Below are 15,554 nucleotides of genomic sequence, written 5' to 3' on the forward strand. Positions count from 1 at the left end.
GAGTGATGAAGGAACTCAGCTATGAGGATTAATTACAGATAGCTAGATTCAGAAAGAGTTAAGCCGGCTTATCTACAGATACGCGGCGTAAGTGTAAATATGCGTCGGCGCGCTTTTGTTCCGTACCCACAGAACAAGATACGCCTGAAAATAGGCTTCCTCCGACCAACGCAACTTTTCTACATCGGCCTAACTTGGGCGTATATTTAGGCGCGACGCATCTTCCGCTCGCATTGATTTCCTATTTAAATATGCAAATTAAGGAGATACGACGATTCTCGCATGTAAGTGCGCCCGACGCAGGCTAAGCCCGGTGTGCGCAAGTCGTACGTCAGGCCTAAAGTTATTCCATCAAAAAGGTGGAATAACTTTGCACCAGACGGACACAGGTCAGCTGGAGAGCAGCTACAGCAGCGTTATGGACGAGCTGAGCAAGCTGAGCACCCACACTTGCAGGACAACACATCTGTGTGCCAACATGCCAGAGGCAGGTGTGCTCCTAGCACTACTAATGGGTCCACCGAATCGTAGGAGGGCACGGGAGAGGATATACCGCACGCGCATGAATATCTTTGGCATGGGTGATTCGGAGGTGTATCGCATCTTCAGATTCAACACTGAAGCCATCCTGGATTTAACCACAACCCTGCAGGATGACATCCCCAGCAAGACACATCGCGCACATGCAGTGCAGCCACTGGTCAAGGTACTGGCAACACTCCATTTCCTTGCCAGTGGCTCTTTTCAGCGTACAAGTGGAGTCGTGTCTGGGATGTCACAAACCAGCATGAGCAGATGTGTGCACCAGGTTGTCCCCGCAATCCTCAGACACATGTCCCACCACTTCATCAGACCCACCCAGGAGCATCTGCAGCAAAAGGCAATGGAGGATTTCTACAGATTTGCCAGATTCCCACGCACCGTGGGGGCCATTGATTGCACACATGTGGCACTACGGCCCCCCCGTGAGACAGAGCACATATACCGCAATCGTAAGCACTGGCATTCCATCAACGTACAAGTGATAGCCGATGCCCAATGCCTCATATGGCACGTCCGTGCCAAACACCCAGGGTCCAGCCACGACAGCTACATATACCGTCAAAGCAACATCCCAACAGATTTTCACCAGAACATGTATGGGGACAGCTGGCTGGTTGGTGAGTGACATGGGTGTCAGGCATGACTGTCCCCCCCCCATGATGCAGACACCACGAGGGGCACATGCACGACTAACATCCTCCTGTCTTTTCCCTTACAGGTGACTCTGCATATGCACTTGGACCCCATCTCATGACTCCATTCCGGAATCCCCAAACCCCAGGAGAGCAAAGATACAATGAAGCACACGCACCGTGGAGTGGTGGAACGCACCTTTGGCCTCCTGAAGTCCCGTTTCTGATACCTGGATAAGTCCGGGGGGACCCTGTTGTATTCCCCAAACTTTGTGTGCCAGATCATCGGTGCATGTTGCATTCTGCACAACTTTGCCGTGAGAAAGGGCCTGGAGATTGACCTACGTGATGACCTGACCCCCGAACCACGCAATCCCCCCCTAACTGAGGATAACCCGTCTGCTGTGGGAGCAGAAGTCAGGAGACGCCTCACAGAAGACATGTTTGCACGTTAAACACACACATTCATCATGTCACAAGGAGAATGCACGCATGCACACTACTGTGGTCCCACACACACCACATCCTCATCTAATTGGATTAGACCAAAGTACACCGCACGGTACTTGGGAGCAGCAACGCCACGCCAAGGCTCCAATTATGTCGCTGTACATTCAAACACCATTCACACGGGTCGTGGGGATCACTTCTCCCCAACGACTGAGGGTGACAAACCTTACTATCAGGAGTGTCACCCCCCCACATTTACACACCATTCACACTGTAGCAGCACTCCTCAACGTGTGCTTTTAAAATTTAAATAAAAGCATCACCTGAGCAGATAAATAAAAAAGAAGCTCATCACCTGAGCAGATAAATAAAAAAGAAGCTCATCACCTGAGCAGATAAATAAAAAAGAAGCTCATCACCTGAGCAGATAAATAAAAAAGAAGCTCATCACCTGAGCATATAACAAAGAAAATATATTTAAAAAGGCAGTTATTTTGCCTAACAGCGGCTGCGCCTGCTGCCACCTCTCTGGCTCCTCAGCTGCCTGGGGGGAGCCTGGGGTGGGGGGGTGTTACATCTGGAGGGGGCTCATCCCCAGGTGGGCCACTCCTGGCAGGTGACGGCTGCCTGCCCTCCAAGGCAACAGCAATCCGGGTGAGGACCAGATTGGTTTGGGCCTGCATCCTCAGCTGGTGGGTGAGGTTAGCCCGCTCATTCCATTGCCTCCGTCTCCCCTCCTCCTGTATGGCAGCCGTGTTGGCGTTTAAAGCCTCAATAAGGCTATCCACCTTGGTCACCATGGTGACAGTGGTGGCCTGCAGGTCAACCACACAGGTGGCCACTGCAGAGCTGTTGCAGCTCACCTCCTGCACTGCCTCCCGGATTTGGCCAGCATTATCAGCCATCTGCTGCAGGTGCCCGGCTATCTCCCCCATATGCCGGGTCTGCTGGCTCTGATCCAGGGCAATTTGGTCCTGGACATTGCCGGGTACACACCTCATCTTCCTGGTGGCCTTTCTTGGGGCAGAAGAGGCGTTTGAGCGGGTGTAAGGTGAGCCCCTTGAGGTGGTTCCCCTGCTGGTGGGAGATGCAGAGGGGCTTCCCATCATGGGGGTGGAAGTGTGAGAGGGCCCAGCCATCAAAATGGACTCCTCTATTATCGGACCGATCTGGCCAAGGTCCACAGACTCCTCCACCACCTCCTCAAGAGGATAGGTGTGCACAGTCCCCACTACCGCAGCATCTTGGGGGTCTTCCTGAGGCTGCTCCTCGGAAGATGTGGTGGGACGGCCACCGACACCAGATGGGCCCGCTCCCTCCTGCACATCTGTGGATGACATAAAGCAGTCACATGTTGGGGGACCCACACACTTGTCACATGTTCCCAACCACCCCCACACATGCTACACACCAGATAGGGGATATAAAACACACTTACCTGTCCTCAAGACCTCTTGCTGGAAATCAAACCCCTCTACTCCCTCCACCTGTTCCCTATGCAGACACCGGGCGATCCTCTCATCCTCCGGGGTCAGCTCGATATCGCAGGGTGGTCCCCCCCCAATGCCAGTCTGGTGCTTATGAATTTTTGCCAGCTTCTCCCGCACACGGAGACGCAGGTCATTAATCTTTTTATTAATGTCCTTTGCAATGCGGGGGACATTGCCAAGGGCATTGACCCGAGTGGCTATAATGTCCAGGATCTCCTGCTTCCTGGCACAGGTGGTATCCCTACTCTCCGGACCATGGAGGAACTGATCAAACTCCTCCATGCCAGAAATGATTATAGCTCTCTCCTGTGCAGTAAAATTATTTTTCCGCTTGCTGACGGGAGCAGACATCATCAAGGAAAATGAGGAATCCAAAAACAAACAGCAAAATTACCTTGCTCAGGGGGGGGGGGGGGAGCAGGATGTAATTTTGCGTCGGACGGACGCATGTCTGGGCGTATTTATGCGCTCGACGCAAGCCAATAGGCCGGCGTACAACGGGAAGTTAGGCCGACCTAGATGCACGCATGCGCACAAGAAAGCGATCCGACATAGACATCATGCTCCGTTGAAGTTAGGCCGGGCGTAAGTCACTGCACCACGCTCAGACAATCATTTGCATAAGTTCACACCCACTTACACTTACACCGGCTTACGCCTCCAATTTTAGGTTCGGCCAGCGCAAATTGGAGAGCAAGTGCTTGGTGAATCATCAACTTTGCTTTCCGACTTATGCCGGCGTAGCGCATATACGTTGCGTTACGCCGGCGCAAATATGCGCCCATCTACCTGAATCTAGCTAATAGATTACAACTATAAAAATTGCCTTGTAGACTGTATAACGTTTAGAAACATGTCGAGGTTGTCTGTCTCTCTCCCACCCTTTAATTTTGCATTTCCACACTTGTTAGTAAAGCTAAAACCCCTTGCTAATATTAGGGGGTATCCACTGAAAAAGTCCAAATAATCTAGCTTAGGGTCTAAATGGTTTTTGGGAAATCTGAAAACACTTGGTAATAAGATAAAGAAAATAAAAACAGAATGATTCATGTCGTTGTAAGACAATGATATTTTTTGTAACAAAATGTACTAATTGATTAAAGTGACTCTGTACTGTGGAAGCTGTGCTCAAAAAAGGCAAGCAGAGCGCAAAGGACTCATTGCCTACATTGCCTATAAATTATTTACAATCCTTTCCCATTTCTAACTTATCATGCGCTGTGTCTCAGTGTGAAGGCATCCATCTAGGTAGAGGAGCAGGACTTTGCATTCATATGTACGTTCTGCCCTCTGAGGACTAGTGGGGTTATTGTGAAGGAGCAGTAGGAGAAGGGAAGAAAACACAGATCCTTTAAATGAATGAAGCAGAAGCAGGGAGATCATTGCCCCATTCACTTAAATGGGTCACATTCTGCAGCAGCATCACCTGCCGACTGCAATATGGCATTACATTTTTACTGTGATGTAAAGCACCATGGGCGCAATTTTTTTATATTTATTAATAAAATATGAAGCTCTCCTGAGAAAATGTTTCAGTTTGAAGCTACGATAAGGAGAGGAGAGGAGAAAGGAGAAGAAAGGATGGGATTTTTAAACTTACTTACCCCCCGATTTAGTCATTTCAAATGTTAAAAAGCAATGAAGTAATTTATGTAGCACCCCCTGACCCCTGAAAGCATGTGAGGGACCTCAATAGCAGGGTTGGCTGATGCCATGTTAACCACTTCACCTCCAGAAGGTTTTACTACCTTCATGACCAGAGTACCAGAGCTATTCAGCACTGCACTACTTTAACTGGAAATGTATTGGTCATGTAACATTGTAATCAAATGAAATTTATATAATTTTTTACACAAATAGAGCTTTCTTTGGTATGGGTTGATCTTACTTATGAAACAAAAATCGGACGTTGAGTTCACATCCGACAAAAAATTTATAGTCTGCACATCCAGCTTTTGTCTGACGGAAAAGCAAAATCGGCTGTCGGAAGCACCTTACTAAACGATCCGAAAATCGGCAGACAGCTCATTGTACGAATTTTTCCATCTGATTTTCGTAACGTGTGCATTGGCCTTGAGACTATGTAAATAAATGAATAACGACTCTTATTCATTCTGTGTGACATTCAGGTGTCTGGGCAGTGGTAGGTTGTTCCAGGAAATTAGTTAGGTTCCTGTGCTTGTAGTTAGACGTCCAAGGTGGCAAGGGTTTATTTTTTGTTTTATTTTTGCCATTTTGATACCTGCACTGTAAACACAGATGTAAATAAAATTAACCACAATTTTTTCACCAAGATCCTTCTGTTTTGCTGTGCCTTTTGCACATCACCTTTCACAGGAACAAAAAAAAAAAGATATTTTATCATTTCTGTTATAAAACATATTCTATAACATTACATTTCTTCATTCATTTTCCCCACATGTTTTTTGCTACATGTCTTTGGTTAAAAAAAATCCCAATAATTGTGTAATTATTGGTTTGTGTGAAAGCTATAGTGTCTGTAATTTATATATACATACGTATATATACATATATATATACATATATATATATATATATATATATATATATATATATATATATATATATATATATATACTGGAGTTTACGCAGCTTTTACTTTCTGACTGTCTATAATATTTCTTGAGGTGCTAAAATTCCAAGACAGTACAAACACTCCCCTAAATGACTCATTTTTGAAAAGTAGACACCTCAAGGTATTTGCTGAGAGATATGTTGAGTCTGTGGAAGATTTTATTTTTTGCCACATGTTTTTGGAAAATAAAATCTTTTTTCATTTCTTTTGACACTTTAATGAGAAATTTCTCACACACATGGGTATGCACAGAATTACACCCCAAAACACTTGCTACTACTTCTCAGGTGTACATGGATACCACCTGTGAGATACTTTTTGTAATGTAGATGAAGAATAATGAAATCTGTGCCAGAAAAAAGTGAAAAAGTATATTCAGGAGCATAGGAGCTACTGCCCGCTGACCACCCCACGCTCCTAATGCTTGGCATACATGTATGAAAAAAAGAACAGATTCCTCGATTCACATCAATCAATGTTGATGAAGAAATCTCGGCCAGAAAAAAGTGAAGCATAGAAGCTACTGCCCGATGACCACTCCATGCTTCTAACGCTGGGCATATGAAAAAAAGAACAGGTTCCGCCATTCAAATCGATCGGTGTGGATGAAAAAATCTCAGCCAGAAAAATGTACAAAAAAGTATATTCAAGCATTGGAGCTACCGCTCACTGACCACCCCATACCCTAATGTTGGGCATACACATTATTATAAAAAAAATTTAACTGTGGGTGGAGAAATCTCCTCATGCAGTCCTGCAGGCACTCACATATGTATTTTGATGGCAGCACCCTGATGTTGTTATAATACACAGATCAGTGCTGCAGCTGATTGTTGTTCTTGCAAAGCAAAACACAGTGGTTAACAATAACACACAGTTACAATTTAACATTAACTCCATAGAACAACAACCTTTTTTTTTTTTACTTTTTTAAGACTTTTTTTGTAAGTTTAACTTTTCAGAACAATAATCTTTCCAGCCTTTGATTTTCTGTGATAGACCGTTTCCTGACTACCTAACATCTTTAAAGACCTTTCTTGTACAGGATTACGTGCCCTATACTTTGCTGTGCTATACCCTAGACACACTATGGTGTGGTACCGATGGAAGCAGTCCTTGAGGATATATTTAATTAGAATTCCGCACTTAGGTGTACTGTATGCTAAGCTGCTGCCTCCCTATAAAAAAAACTTCACAAGTAAAGTCCAGTTGATTAATTATAAAGAGAAAAGAGGCTGGCACTGCTTACGATGAGGTTTGAAATTCCTGTGATCCTCTAGTCTTAGTTGCAAATAGAAATTATATTAACCGCTTGCCGCCCGCCGCACGCAGATATGCGGCTGCAGCATGGCACAGGCAGGCAAAAGGACGTATATAAATACGTCCCATTTAAGAAATGGTTGTTGTGGGCGCGGACGCACCGCGATCTCCGTGAGCGCGCCCGCGGGTCCCGCGGACTCGATTGCGGCGGGCATACCCGCGATCGTCTCACAGAGAGATAGAACAGGGAGATGTTAGTGTAAACACAACATCTCCCCGTTCTTCCTAGTGATACTGTCAGTGATCGTGTTCCCTGTCATCGGGAACATGATCAGTGACGTGTCGCAGGAAGCCACGTCCCCCTACAGTAAGAATCACTCCTTAGGGAACACTTAACCCCTACAGTGCCACCTAGTGGTTAACCCCTTCACTGCTAGTGTCATTTTCACTGACACACCAGTTACAGTGTCCCTGATCACTGGTACACCAGTTACACTGTCCCTGATCACAGCCACATCAGTTACACTGGCCCCGACCCTGATCACTGCCCCAGCAGTCACAGTGTCACCATAAGGACTTGTTCACACCTGCAATGCTCTCTGAAGAGCCATCCATATTCAGATCACTCTTCAGAGAGCATTTGACAAACAGTGAGGAGGCATTGTATTGCCTCCTCACCCTCTGCCTTAATGTGATTGCAAAGTCTAGTTTTTTTTCTCCTAAAATAACAAACATGTTATACTTACCTGCTCTGTATAATGGTTTAGCGCAGAGCAGTCCGGATCCTCATCTTCTCAGGTCCATATTTGCTCTTCTGGCCCCTCCCTCCTGTCGAGTGCCCCCACAGCAAGTAGCCCAAGCTGAGTCACAGCTCCCTGTGTCCATTCAAATATGGAGCCCCAATCAAGCCAGGCCCCTCTCCTGATTATCTAACTGACTTTGATTGACAGCAGTGGAAACCAATGGTGCTGCTGCTGTGTCTCAGCCAATCAGGAGGAATGTCCCGGATGGCCGAGGAACTCATGGACATCGCAAGAGAGAGATGGGGCTCAGGTATGTATTAGGGTGTGCTGGGGCAGTTGCTGCACACAGAAGTGTTTTTTATCTTAATGCATAGAATGCATTAAGATATAACATTTTCTGACCTTACAACCACTTTAACCCCTTGGACCCCACACAAGCAACCCTAATTCACATGAATGGGTCACGATTGGTGGGAGTACAGGGGTTATGATTCCTGACACAGCTCTGAAGCAGACCATTGCAGCCATGTCATGTACTAGCCCTGGTCTGGTATTGACCTGCCTGTTGTATGGATTGATCCCTTTCCTGTTTGCTGACCATGTCTCTGCCTGCACCTAAACTGACCAGATGATCTGCACATCCTGCTGACTACATTTCTGTGAGACACCAGTCCCAGTCATCCCCTGTGTACAACTGCACTCCTGGAACCACAGGAAATATTTTTTTCTTTTATTTAGCCTCCTGTACTTGCTGGCCAGTGAACATTGCATTCCTAAGAGCAGCCATGTATCAGTAGACTAGGCTTGCTTGGCTTATAGGAACAAGGACTGATATAGGTGATGCTACACTAAGCTATATTCCCTGACCACTTGTATTTAATTTGGTTGATTTTTCTAAAACAAAAGATACAATGCCCTTTATATAATCAGTCCAAACATTGAAAAAGTTTCAGACATGTGGTATCACCATACTCAGAAGGAGTAGCAAATGTGTTTTGGGTGTAATTCTACGTATGTACATGCTGTGTGTGAGAAATATCCAATTAAATTTATGTGTTAAAAAAAAAAAAAAAAAATTCATCCTGCATTTTTAAAAAGCTTGCTTAAAAAAAAAGAGCTCTTTAAAAGATGTACTATGCCTAATAGAACATTTCTTGTGGTATTTGCTGTCCAAAATGTGGTAAATGTATAGGTGTTTCCAATGTCTTGGTGCTCCAAGGCCTCCAAAAATGTGATAGGTTGTTAGGAAATTAGATGCATAATTTATGCCCGTAAAAAACCTGAAGATGCTCCTTGGATTTTGGGCCTCTCTGTGTGATCAGGTTGTGAAAAAAATGTCTCACACATGCAGCAACTTCATACTTTCATAACTTTGTGTTAAAAAAACACTTTGCATTCCTTTCCTTCATTTTCCAAAAACTTGTGGCAAATAGGTGTAGCGCCCTGCTCCTGTTGAGTAGGCGCTATTTGTAAATTTAGTTATCTGAGCTATAGTTTAGCTCCAAATTTTATGCCAAATTATGGGTCTCTATTCCAGCTCGACTGCGTTGCACATCTTCCACCTGACTGTGGGTGTCGCTGTCACCAGGAGTTAAGGTTGGAACTGCAATGGGCTGGGTGTATTGGGTGCTTCTTGCCCAGAAGCAGCTCAGTGGCGTGGTCCCCGCCGCTGTGCATTCTGGCGAGGGGTCTTTAATGGACAGACACCATTCTGGTGGGGTCTTCCAATCCTGACCTGAGGGCCCTCCTGGCCTCAGGGATGTGTTAACAGCCTTCTTGTCTCGGAGCCTGCTGGCCCGAGGCCTCACTACTGAGAGTAGGCCCAGGACTTCAGGGACCTACTGGTCCAGGGGTGGTCCTGTGTTTACTTGCCTGCGGAAAGAAGCCGAACAATTGGGGATCCAATTGGAGGACGCACCCTGGCCAATTTACCTCACCGTGCGGCCAGCTTGGCTGAAATATCCTGGCACTGTGAGCTGTGTAATTTCCTTGGAACTTTGCAAAGTGTGTGTGTGGTTACATGATCCTGTGGTAGAGGACTGTGTAACGACTCAACGTCACTCATCAAGTCTGTGGCAGAGACTTTTGAACGAGCTTTGCACCGGCTGCTAGGTCAGTGAGAGAGGCCTATCGGGTGGCTGCTGAATCCAGCGTGGAAACTATTTATCCTCTGGATCCAAGATCATACCCGTGATCCGTAAAGTACCTGAATCCTCCCTACCCCCTTCGCCCCTCTAACGGAACTTGTTTATTAAAACCATTGAAGAAAAAGAAAACAAAGTGTTGGTGTGGACATTTGTAACTCTTCAAGAAGGACCCCTAGGACAAGCATGGTGAACAGTAAGGTAATGGCAGGCCCAAATCTAAACCAGCAGCTCCTTCAGGGGTAGTGCTACATAGGGATGAGCCAAACACCCCCCCGGTTCGGTTCGCAGCAGAACATGCAAACAGGCAAAAATGCTAATTTTTTTATGCATAAAATGTTTTAAAAAATCGTTGTTTTTCCGGGAGCAGTGATTTTAATAATGCTTAAAGTGAAACAATAAAAGTGAAATATTCCTTTAAATTTCATATCTGGGGGGTGTCTATAGTATGTGCGTGGGGGTCCCCCCCAAATTCCATATCAGGCCCTTCAGGTCTGGTATGGATATTAAGGGGAACCCTGCACCAAAATTTTAAAAAATGGTGCAGGGTTCCACCAAAAATCGATACCAGACCCTTATCCGAGCACGCATAAGGTTTTTAACATTTTGACACTTTTTTTGTGAAATGTTAGGGGTACAATGTACCCCGTTACCAATTCACATAGGGGGGCCAAGATCTGGAGGTCCCCTTTGTTAAAGAGGGCTTCCAGATTTCGATAAGCCCCCCGCCCGCAGACTCCTAAAACCACCAGGCAAGGGTTGTGGGGATGAGGCCCTTGTCCCCATCAACATGGGGACATCCTCCCCATGTTGAGGGCATGTGGCCTGGTATGGTTCAGGAGGGGGGTCTGCTCTCTTGTCCCCCCTTTTTTCCTGCGGCCTGCCAGGTTGCGTGCTTGGATAAGGGTCTGGTATGGATTTTGAGGGGGACCCCTATGCCATTTTATTTAAAAAAATTGGCGCAGGGTTACCCTTAATATCCATACCAGACCTGAAGGGCCTGTTATGGAATTTGGGGGGACCCCCACGCAATTTATTTATTTTTCGTTTCGGGGTTCCCCTTAATATTCATACCAGACCCAAAAGGCCTGGTAATGGACTAAGGGGGAAAACCATGCCGTTTTTTTCAATGAGTTTTATCTGTTTTTTCAATGACTTTTATCTTGCCGGGACCCGACAATTCATTATAGCCGCGAGTAGTTTTAAATGACTTTTTTCCTTTAGAAATTTCATTTTGTGCAGAGACTGTTCTAAACACGGGAAACATGCGCTACTTTACAGGCGTACTATAGACACCCCCCAGGTACGAAATTTAAATAAATATTTCACTTTTATTGTTTCACTTTAAGCATTATTAAAATCACTGCTCCCAAAAAAATGGCCATTTTTAAAACTTTTTTTTTGCATTGATACATGTCCCCTGGGGCAGGACCCGGGTCCCCAAACACTTTTTATGACAATAACTTGCATGTTAACCTTTAAAATTAGCACTTTTAATTTTTCATGTTCGTGTCCCATTAACGGTGTTTGCGTTTTCGAACATTGCGTTTTCGAACATCTATCTATATATACAGGGTAGATATATATATATATATATATAGATATATATATATATATAATTGATTTATTTATTTTTTGCTTGCACACGATAAGGTGAATAACGTGAATGCATTTTTTTTCATCCCACTCCTGAACAATAAGCGAATGAATGCATTTTCAGTGAGGAAGTTGTTGGGTACTAAGTGTGAAATTAACTTTCTCTGCAGATAATCTCCATGTTTTGCCTACTTTTGGTCTTGTTGTTTGCATTTTTTTTTAAATCAATACTAAAGTTCCAATTGTAAAACTATAAAACTTTATTGTTAACTAGGTCTGGAAAGGAGCTAGTGAGTGGTTAAAGGTGATTGTGTAGAGAAACATTAATCAGGGTTGTCTATTTAAGGGTTGTCTTCGTTTTTTTGATCTCTTACAGGCAGGAGGAACTTGCTCTCTGTCAAAATGCGGCTTTTTCTCAGTTACATATGGATGTACCGTAGACTTTTATTGATTGTACTAACTCCACTGCTTCTACTACCACTTCCTCTAATCATCAAAACCAAGGTAAGTGATGCATTTCAACTTTACATCTGAGCCAAAATTCATTTTAATTACATAAATAGTTTAGCATAAAGTGTTCTTTTAATATACTGTATAGTAAACATTGTAGATATAAAAAAATCATAACATCTGTTTGGTTCTGTAAAACACATCATGGTACACTTAACTCTATGGAAAATACACTATATTGTCAAAAGTATTGAGACACCTGCCTTTACACGCATATTAACTTTAATGGCATCCCAGTCTTAGTCCGATATTGAGTTTGCCCACCCTTTGCAGCTATGATGATGATGACGATATAGGATTTATACTGCGCCAAATACGCCCCTTTAGGAGCGCGTCTAGACGCACACTGACCATAGAATCAACTAAGATGACCGATAAACTGGTAGAGGGCCCTGGGTTGAAAGTACAGAGCTATTAGAAGGGGAGGTAGAACAAAGAAAAACCAAAAAGAGTGGGGGGAAAGAGCATGGGGAGAAACCATGAATATAGCAGGATTATCGTCAGGTTTTTATCCGTAGGCTTGTATAAATAGAAAGGTCTTTAAACCCTTCCTGAAGCTCAGAAGGGAGGGTAATGACCTTAGGGTTGATGGTAGTGATGGCATCTATAACAGCTTCAACTCCTCTGGCAAGGCTGTCCACAAGGTTTAGGAGTGTGATCATTCTTACAGAAGTGCATTTGTGAGGTCAGACACTGATGTTGGATGAGAAGGCCTGGCTTGCAGTCTCCGCTCTAATTCATCTCAAAGGTGTTCTATCAGGTTGCGGTCAGGACACTGTGCAGGCCAGTCAAGTTCCTCCACCCCAAACTCGCTCATCCATGTCTATGGATCTTGCTGTGTACACTGGTCCAAATCATTTGGTGGAGGGGGAATTATGGTGTGAGGTTGTTTTTCAGGGGTTGGGCTTGGCCCCTCCATTCCAGTGAATGGAATTCTTAAGGTGTCAACATACCAAGACATTTTGGACATTTTCATGCTCACTTTGTGGGAACTGTTTGGGGATGACCCCTTCCTGTTCCAACATGATTGCGCAGAAGAGTTGAAGCTGTTATAGCTAAAGGGTGGGCCAACTCAATTTTGAACCCTATAGACTAAGACTGGTATGCCATTAAAGTTCATGTGCTTGTAAATGTAGGCATTCCATTACTTTTGATATTTTTGATCTGACCTATAATATGGCCTGTGATCTACATTTTTTTCTAAATTGTAATGTGGTCCTATGAATAAGGATGATGATGGTCCATGAATACTGGCCTGTTTGCCCCAAAGTGGGCCCCACTACATAGGATTATTTAATCATGTTAAATCTGATTATCTGTCTGTCTCTCTATCTATTCATACATTCCTAGTGCTTTCCTTTTTGCAGCACACTAGGCAAGAGTGACACTGGGTAATTGACATTATCCCTATGCTATTGATTTACTAAATGCATAGAGGCTATTAACCTAGTAAAGTGAATGTTCATTTTGCAAAGTCTATGTTTACTTTGCAAAGTGAATACAAGTAAATAGGGTGAAGTTGTGTTCACTTTGAATTTGCAATCGTGAGCTAGAAAAAAATCATTTTTTTTGTATTTCTTGCACATGACTGGGTGTTCAAAGTGAACACAGTTTCCTATCATTTTCAATGACTTTTTTATTATTATTTGACTGAGTAGGGACACAGGCGTTACTAGAACCTTCAGGGCCCCAGTGCAAGAAACTGTGAAAGGACCCCCGGCCGAGGCCTTTTCTCACGGGTCTGCGACCCCTCCCCCGAAGCCCAGTGGTGGAGCACCAGGGCTCGGTCGCAAGTGCGACCCTGGTAGTTCTGCCATTGGGGGGCTTTGGTGAGATATCGGGGGTCTAAACAGACCTCTGATGTTCCACCTTTGAGACAGAGAAAGGAGATTGAGGACACAGCCCTCAATCTCTGCAGTCTCAGCTGCACAAAATCTTCCCTTTCTTTCACAAACTGAAGCATTGTAAAGATAGTTTACTATGCCTCAGTTATGAATGAATTAGTCAGTGATCGGTACCTATCACTGACTCTGTCTATTCAGAGAAGGAAGGGGCCAGTAAATTACATATTTACTAGCCCTTTCCCTGATCTCCATTCTAACAAATCCCCAGTCAGTGCTGCGGGGGAGGAGAGGGGAGCCAGGAGAGAGCACATGGGCCCAGATGGAGCAGAAAGAAGCTGAATAGGAGGAGGAGTGGTGGGGGAGGCGTATAGAGGAATCAGTTTGTCCAGATGCTGGGTGGGGGATGAGATCAGTGTCAGATGCTAGGGAGAGATTGATCAGTGGTAGATGCTAGGTGGGTATAGTGGCAGATGCTGGGGGGGGTGGGATCAGTGGCAGACACTGGGTGGGTCAGTGGTAGATACTGGGGGGGTATAGTGCAGATGCTGGGGGGGGGTGGGATCAGTGGCAGACACTGGGGGGATCAGATGGTAGATGTTGTGGGGGGTATAGTGGCAGATGTTGGGGGGTGATGGGATTAGTAGCAGTCTTGCTAGGGGTTGGGATCTATGGCACTCACTCTCACTTTCAGCTTGGGACTCTGTGCTACATGTTCTGTGTATGCTTCGACTCCCACCACATGTCTCCAGGTCACTATCCCAAGAAGGAATCTCCTAAGATGGCGGAGACCTCCTCCGGCTCCTCCCCCTCAATACACCTGGTCAACTGACAAGAGTAACCATTTTCTGCCTCCCGATGGCTATGGAGGTTTTCAGCTGCAAACTCAATGGCTCTGGGTGAGCGGTCCACTGTGCAGTTACTATGGCAGTATACAGTAATACAAAGTGCAGCTGAGAAATCAATAGGCGGAGACGCTGAGTGAACCGTCTGCTCTCTGATCATTGCCTCTGGGTAAATAGCAGAAGATCCTTCTGGCGGCGGGCCCCCCATACTGGCAGAACGCCAGGGCCCGGTCGCAAGCGGACCCTGGCTGTTTCCACCACTGAGTAGGAGGTACTTATTGGTAAAGGGGACTTCCAGATTTTGATAAGCCCTCTGCTCGCCGACACCCACAACCATTAAGCCAGAGTTGTGGAAAGAGGACATTGTCCTCATTAACACGAAGACAAGGAATTTTGCATTTGTTAAACTTTAAGCAGTATTACAATTGCTGCCCCTGCCAAATGGAATTGAAAAAAAAATTGTCTTGGTACATGTTCTTAAGTCAGTAGTTTTTGCAATCCCTTAACTATTATCCCAGAAAGGTTCCAGAACTAGATTTCTTTACATTTGGCTCCCATTGATTTCAGTCTCAGCTTCGGAACTTCTGCAATGTTCGTCTAACCTGCCTTAAACCCAGATGTGTTCAGCTCATCTCTACTCAGCAACTCTCCTCTGTGGCAATGCCAGGCAACAAATAAACAATAGAAGATAAAGTGCATAGAGCAGTGGAATGAAAACATGGTTTATCAGCTTAGAAGGAGCACATAGCTGTCTGCACCACTGTATTAATTAAGCATTACTGTAATAATATCTTAAGAAATGACATGCACCTAGAGGAAACAGCAGACTGAAAGCATAGTGCAAAGGTTATGTTTTATTTATTTTAGCTTGGGTTTTATAGACTTCAAGAAGTATATGTTCATT

General features: G+C 44.9%; 1 protein-coding gene across 1 annotated transcript in view; it reads left to right on the forward strand.

The window, feature by feature from the left end:
• The first annotated feature begins 11,795 nt into the window (after positions 1–11,795).
• The window catches only part of SLC13A1 (solute carrier family 13 member 1), a 106,553-nt gene continuing 102,794 nt past the window's right edge, over positions 11,796–15,554 (forward strand). The window contains exon 1 of the mRNA XM_040343716.1: positions 11,796–11,958. Coding sequence (XP_040199650.1) covers positions 11,857–11,958 — 102 coding nt within the window. The 5' untranslated portion in view covers positions 11,796–11,856. The remainder of the gene's footprint in view (positions 11,959–15,554) is intronic.

The sequence above is a fragment of the Rana temporaria genome, chromosome 3 (genome assembly GCF_905171775.1).
Source record: "Rana temporaria chromosome 3, aRanTem1.1, whole genome shotgun sequence".
In the NCBI taxonomy this organism is placed as follows: Eukaryota; Metazoa; Chordata; class Amphibia; order Anura; family Ranidae; genus Rana; species Rana temporaria.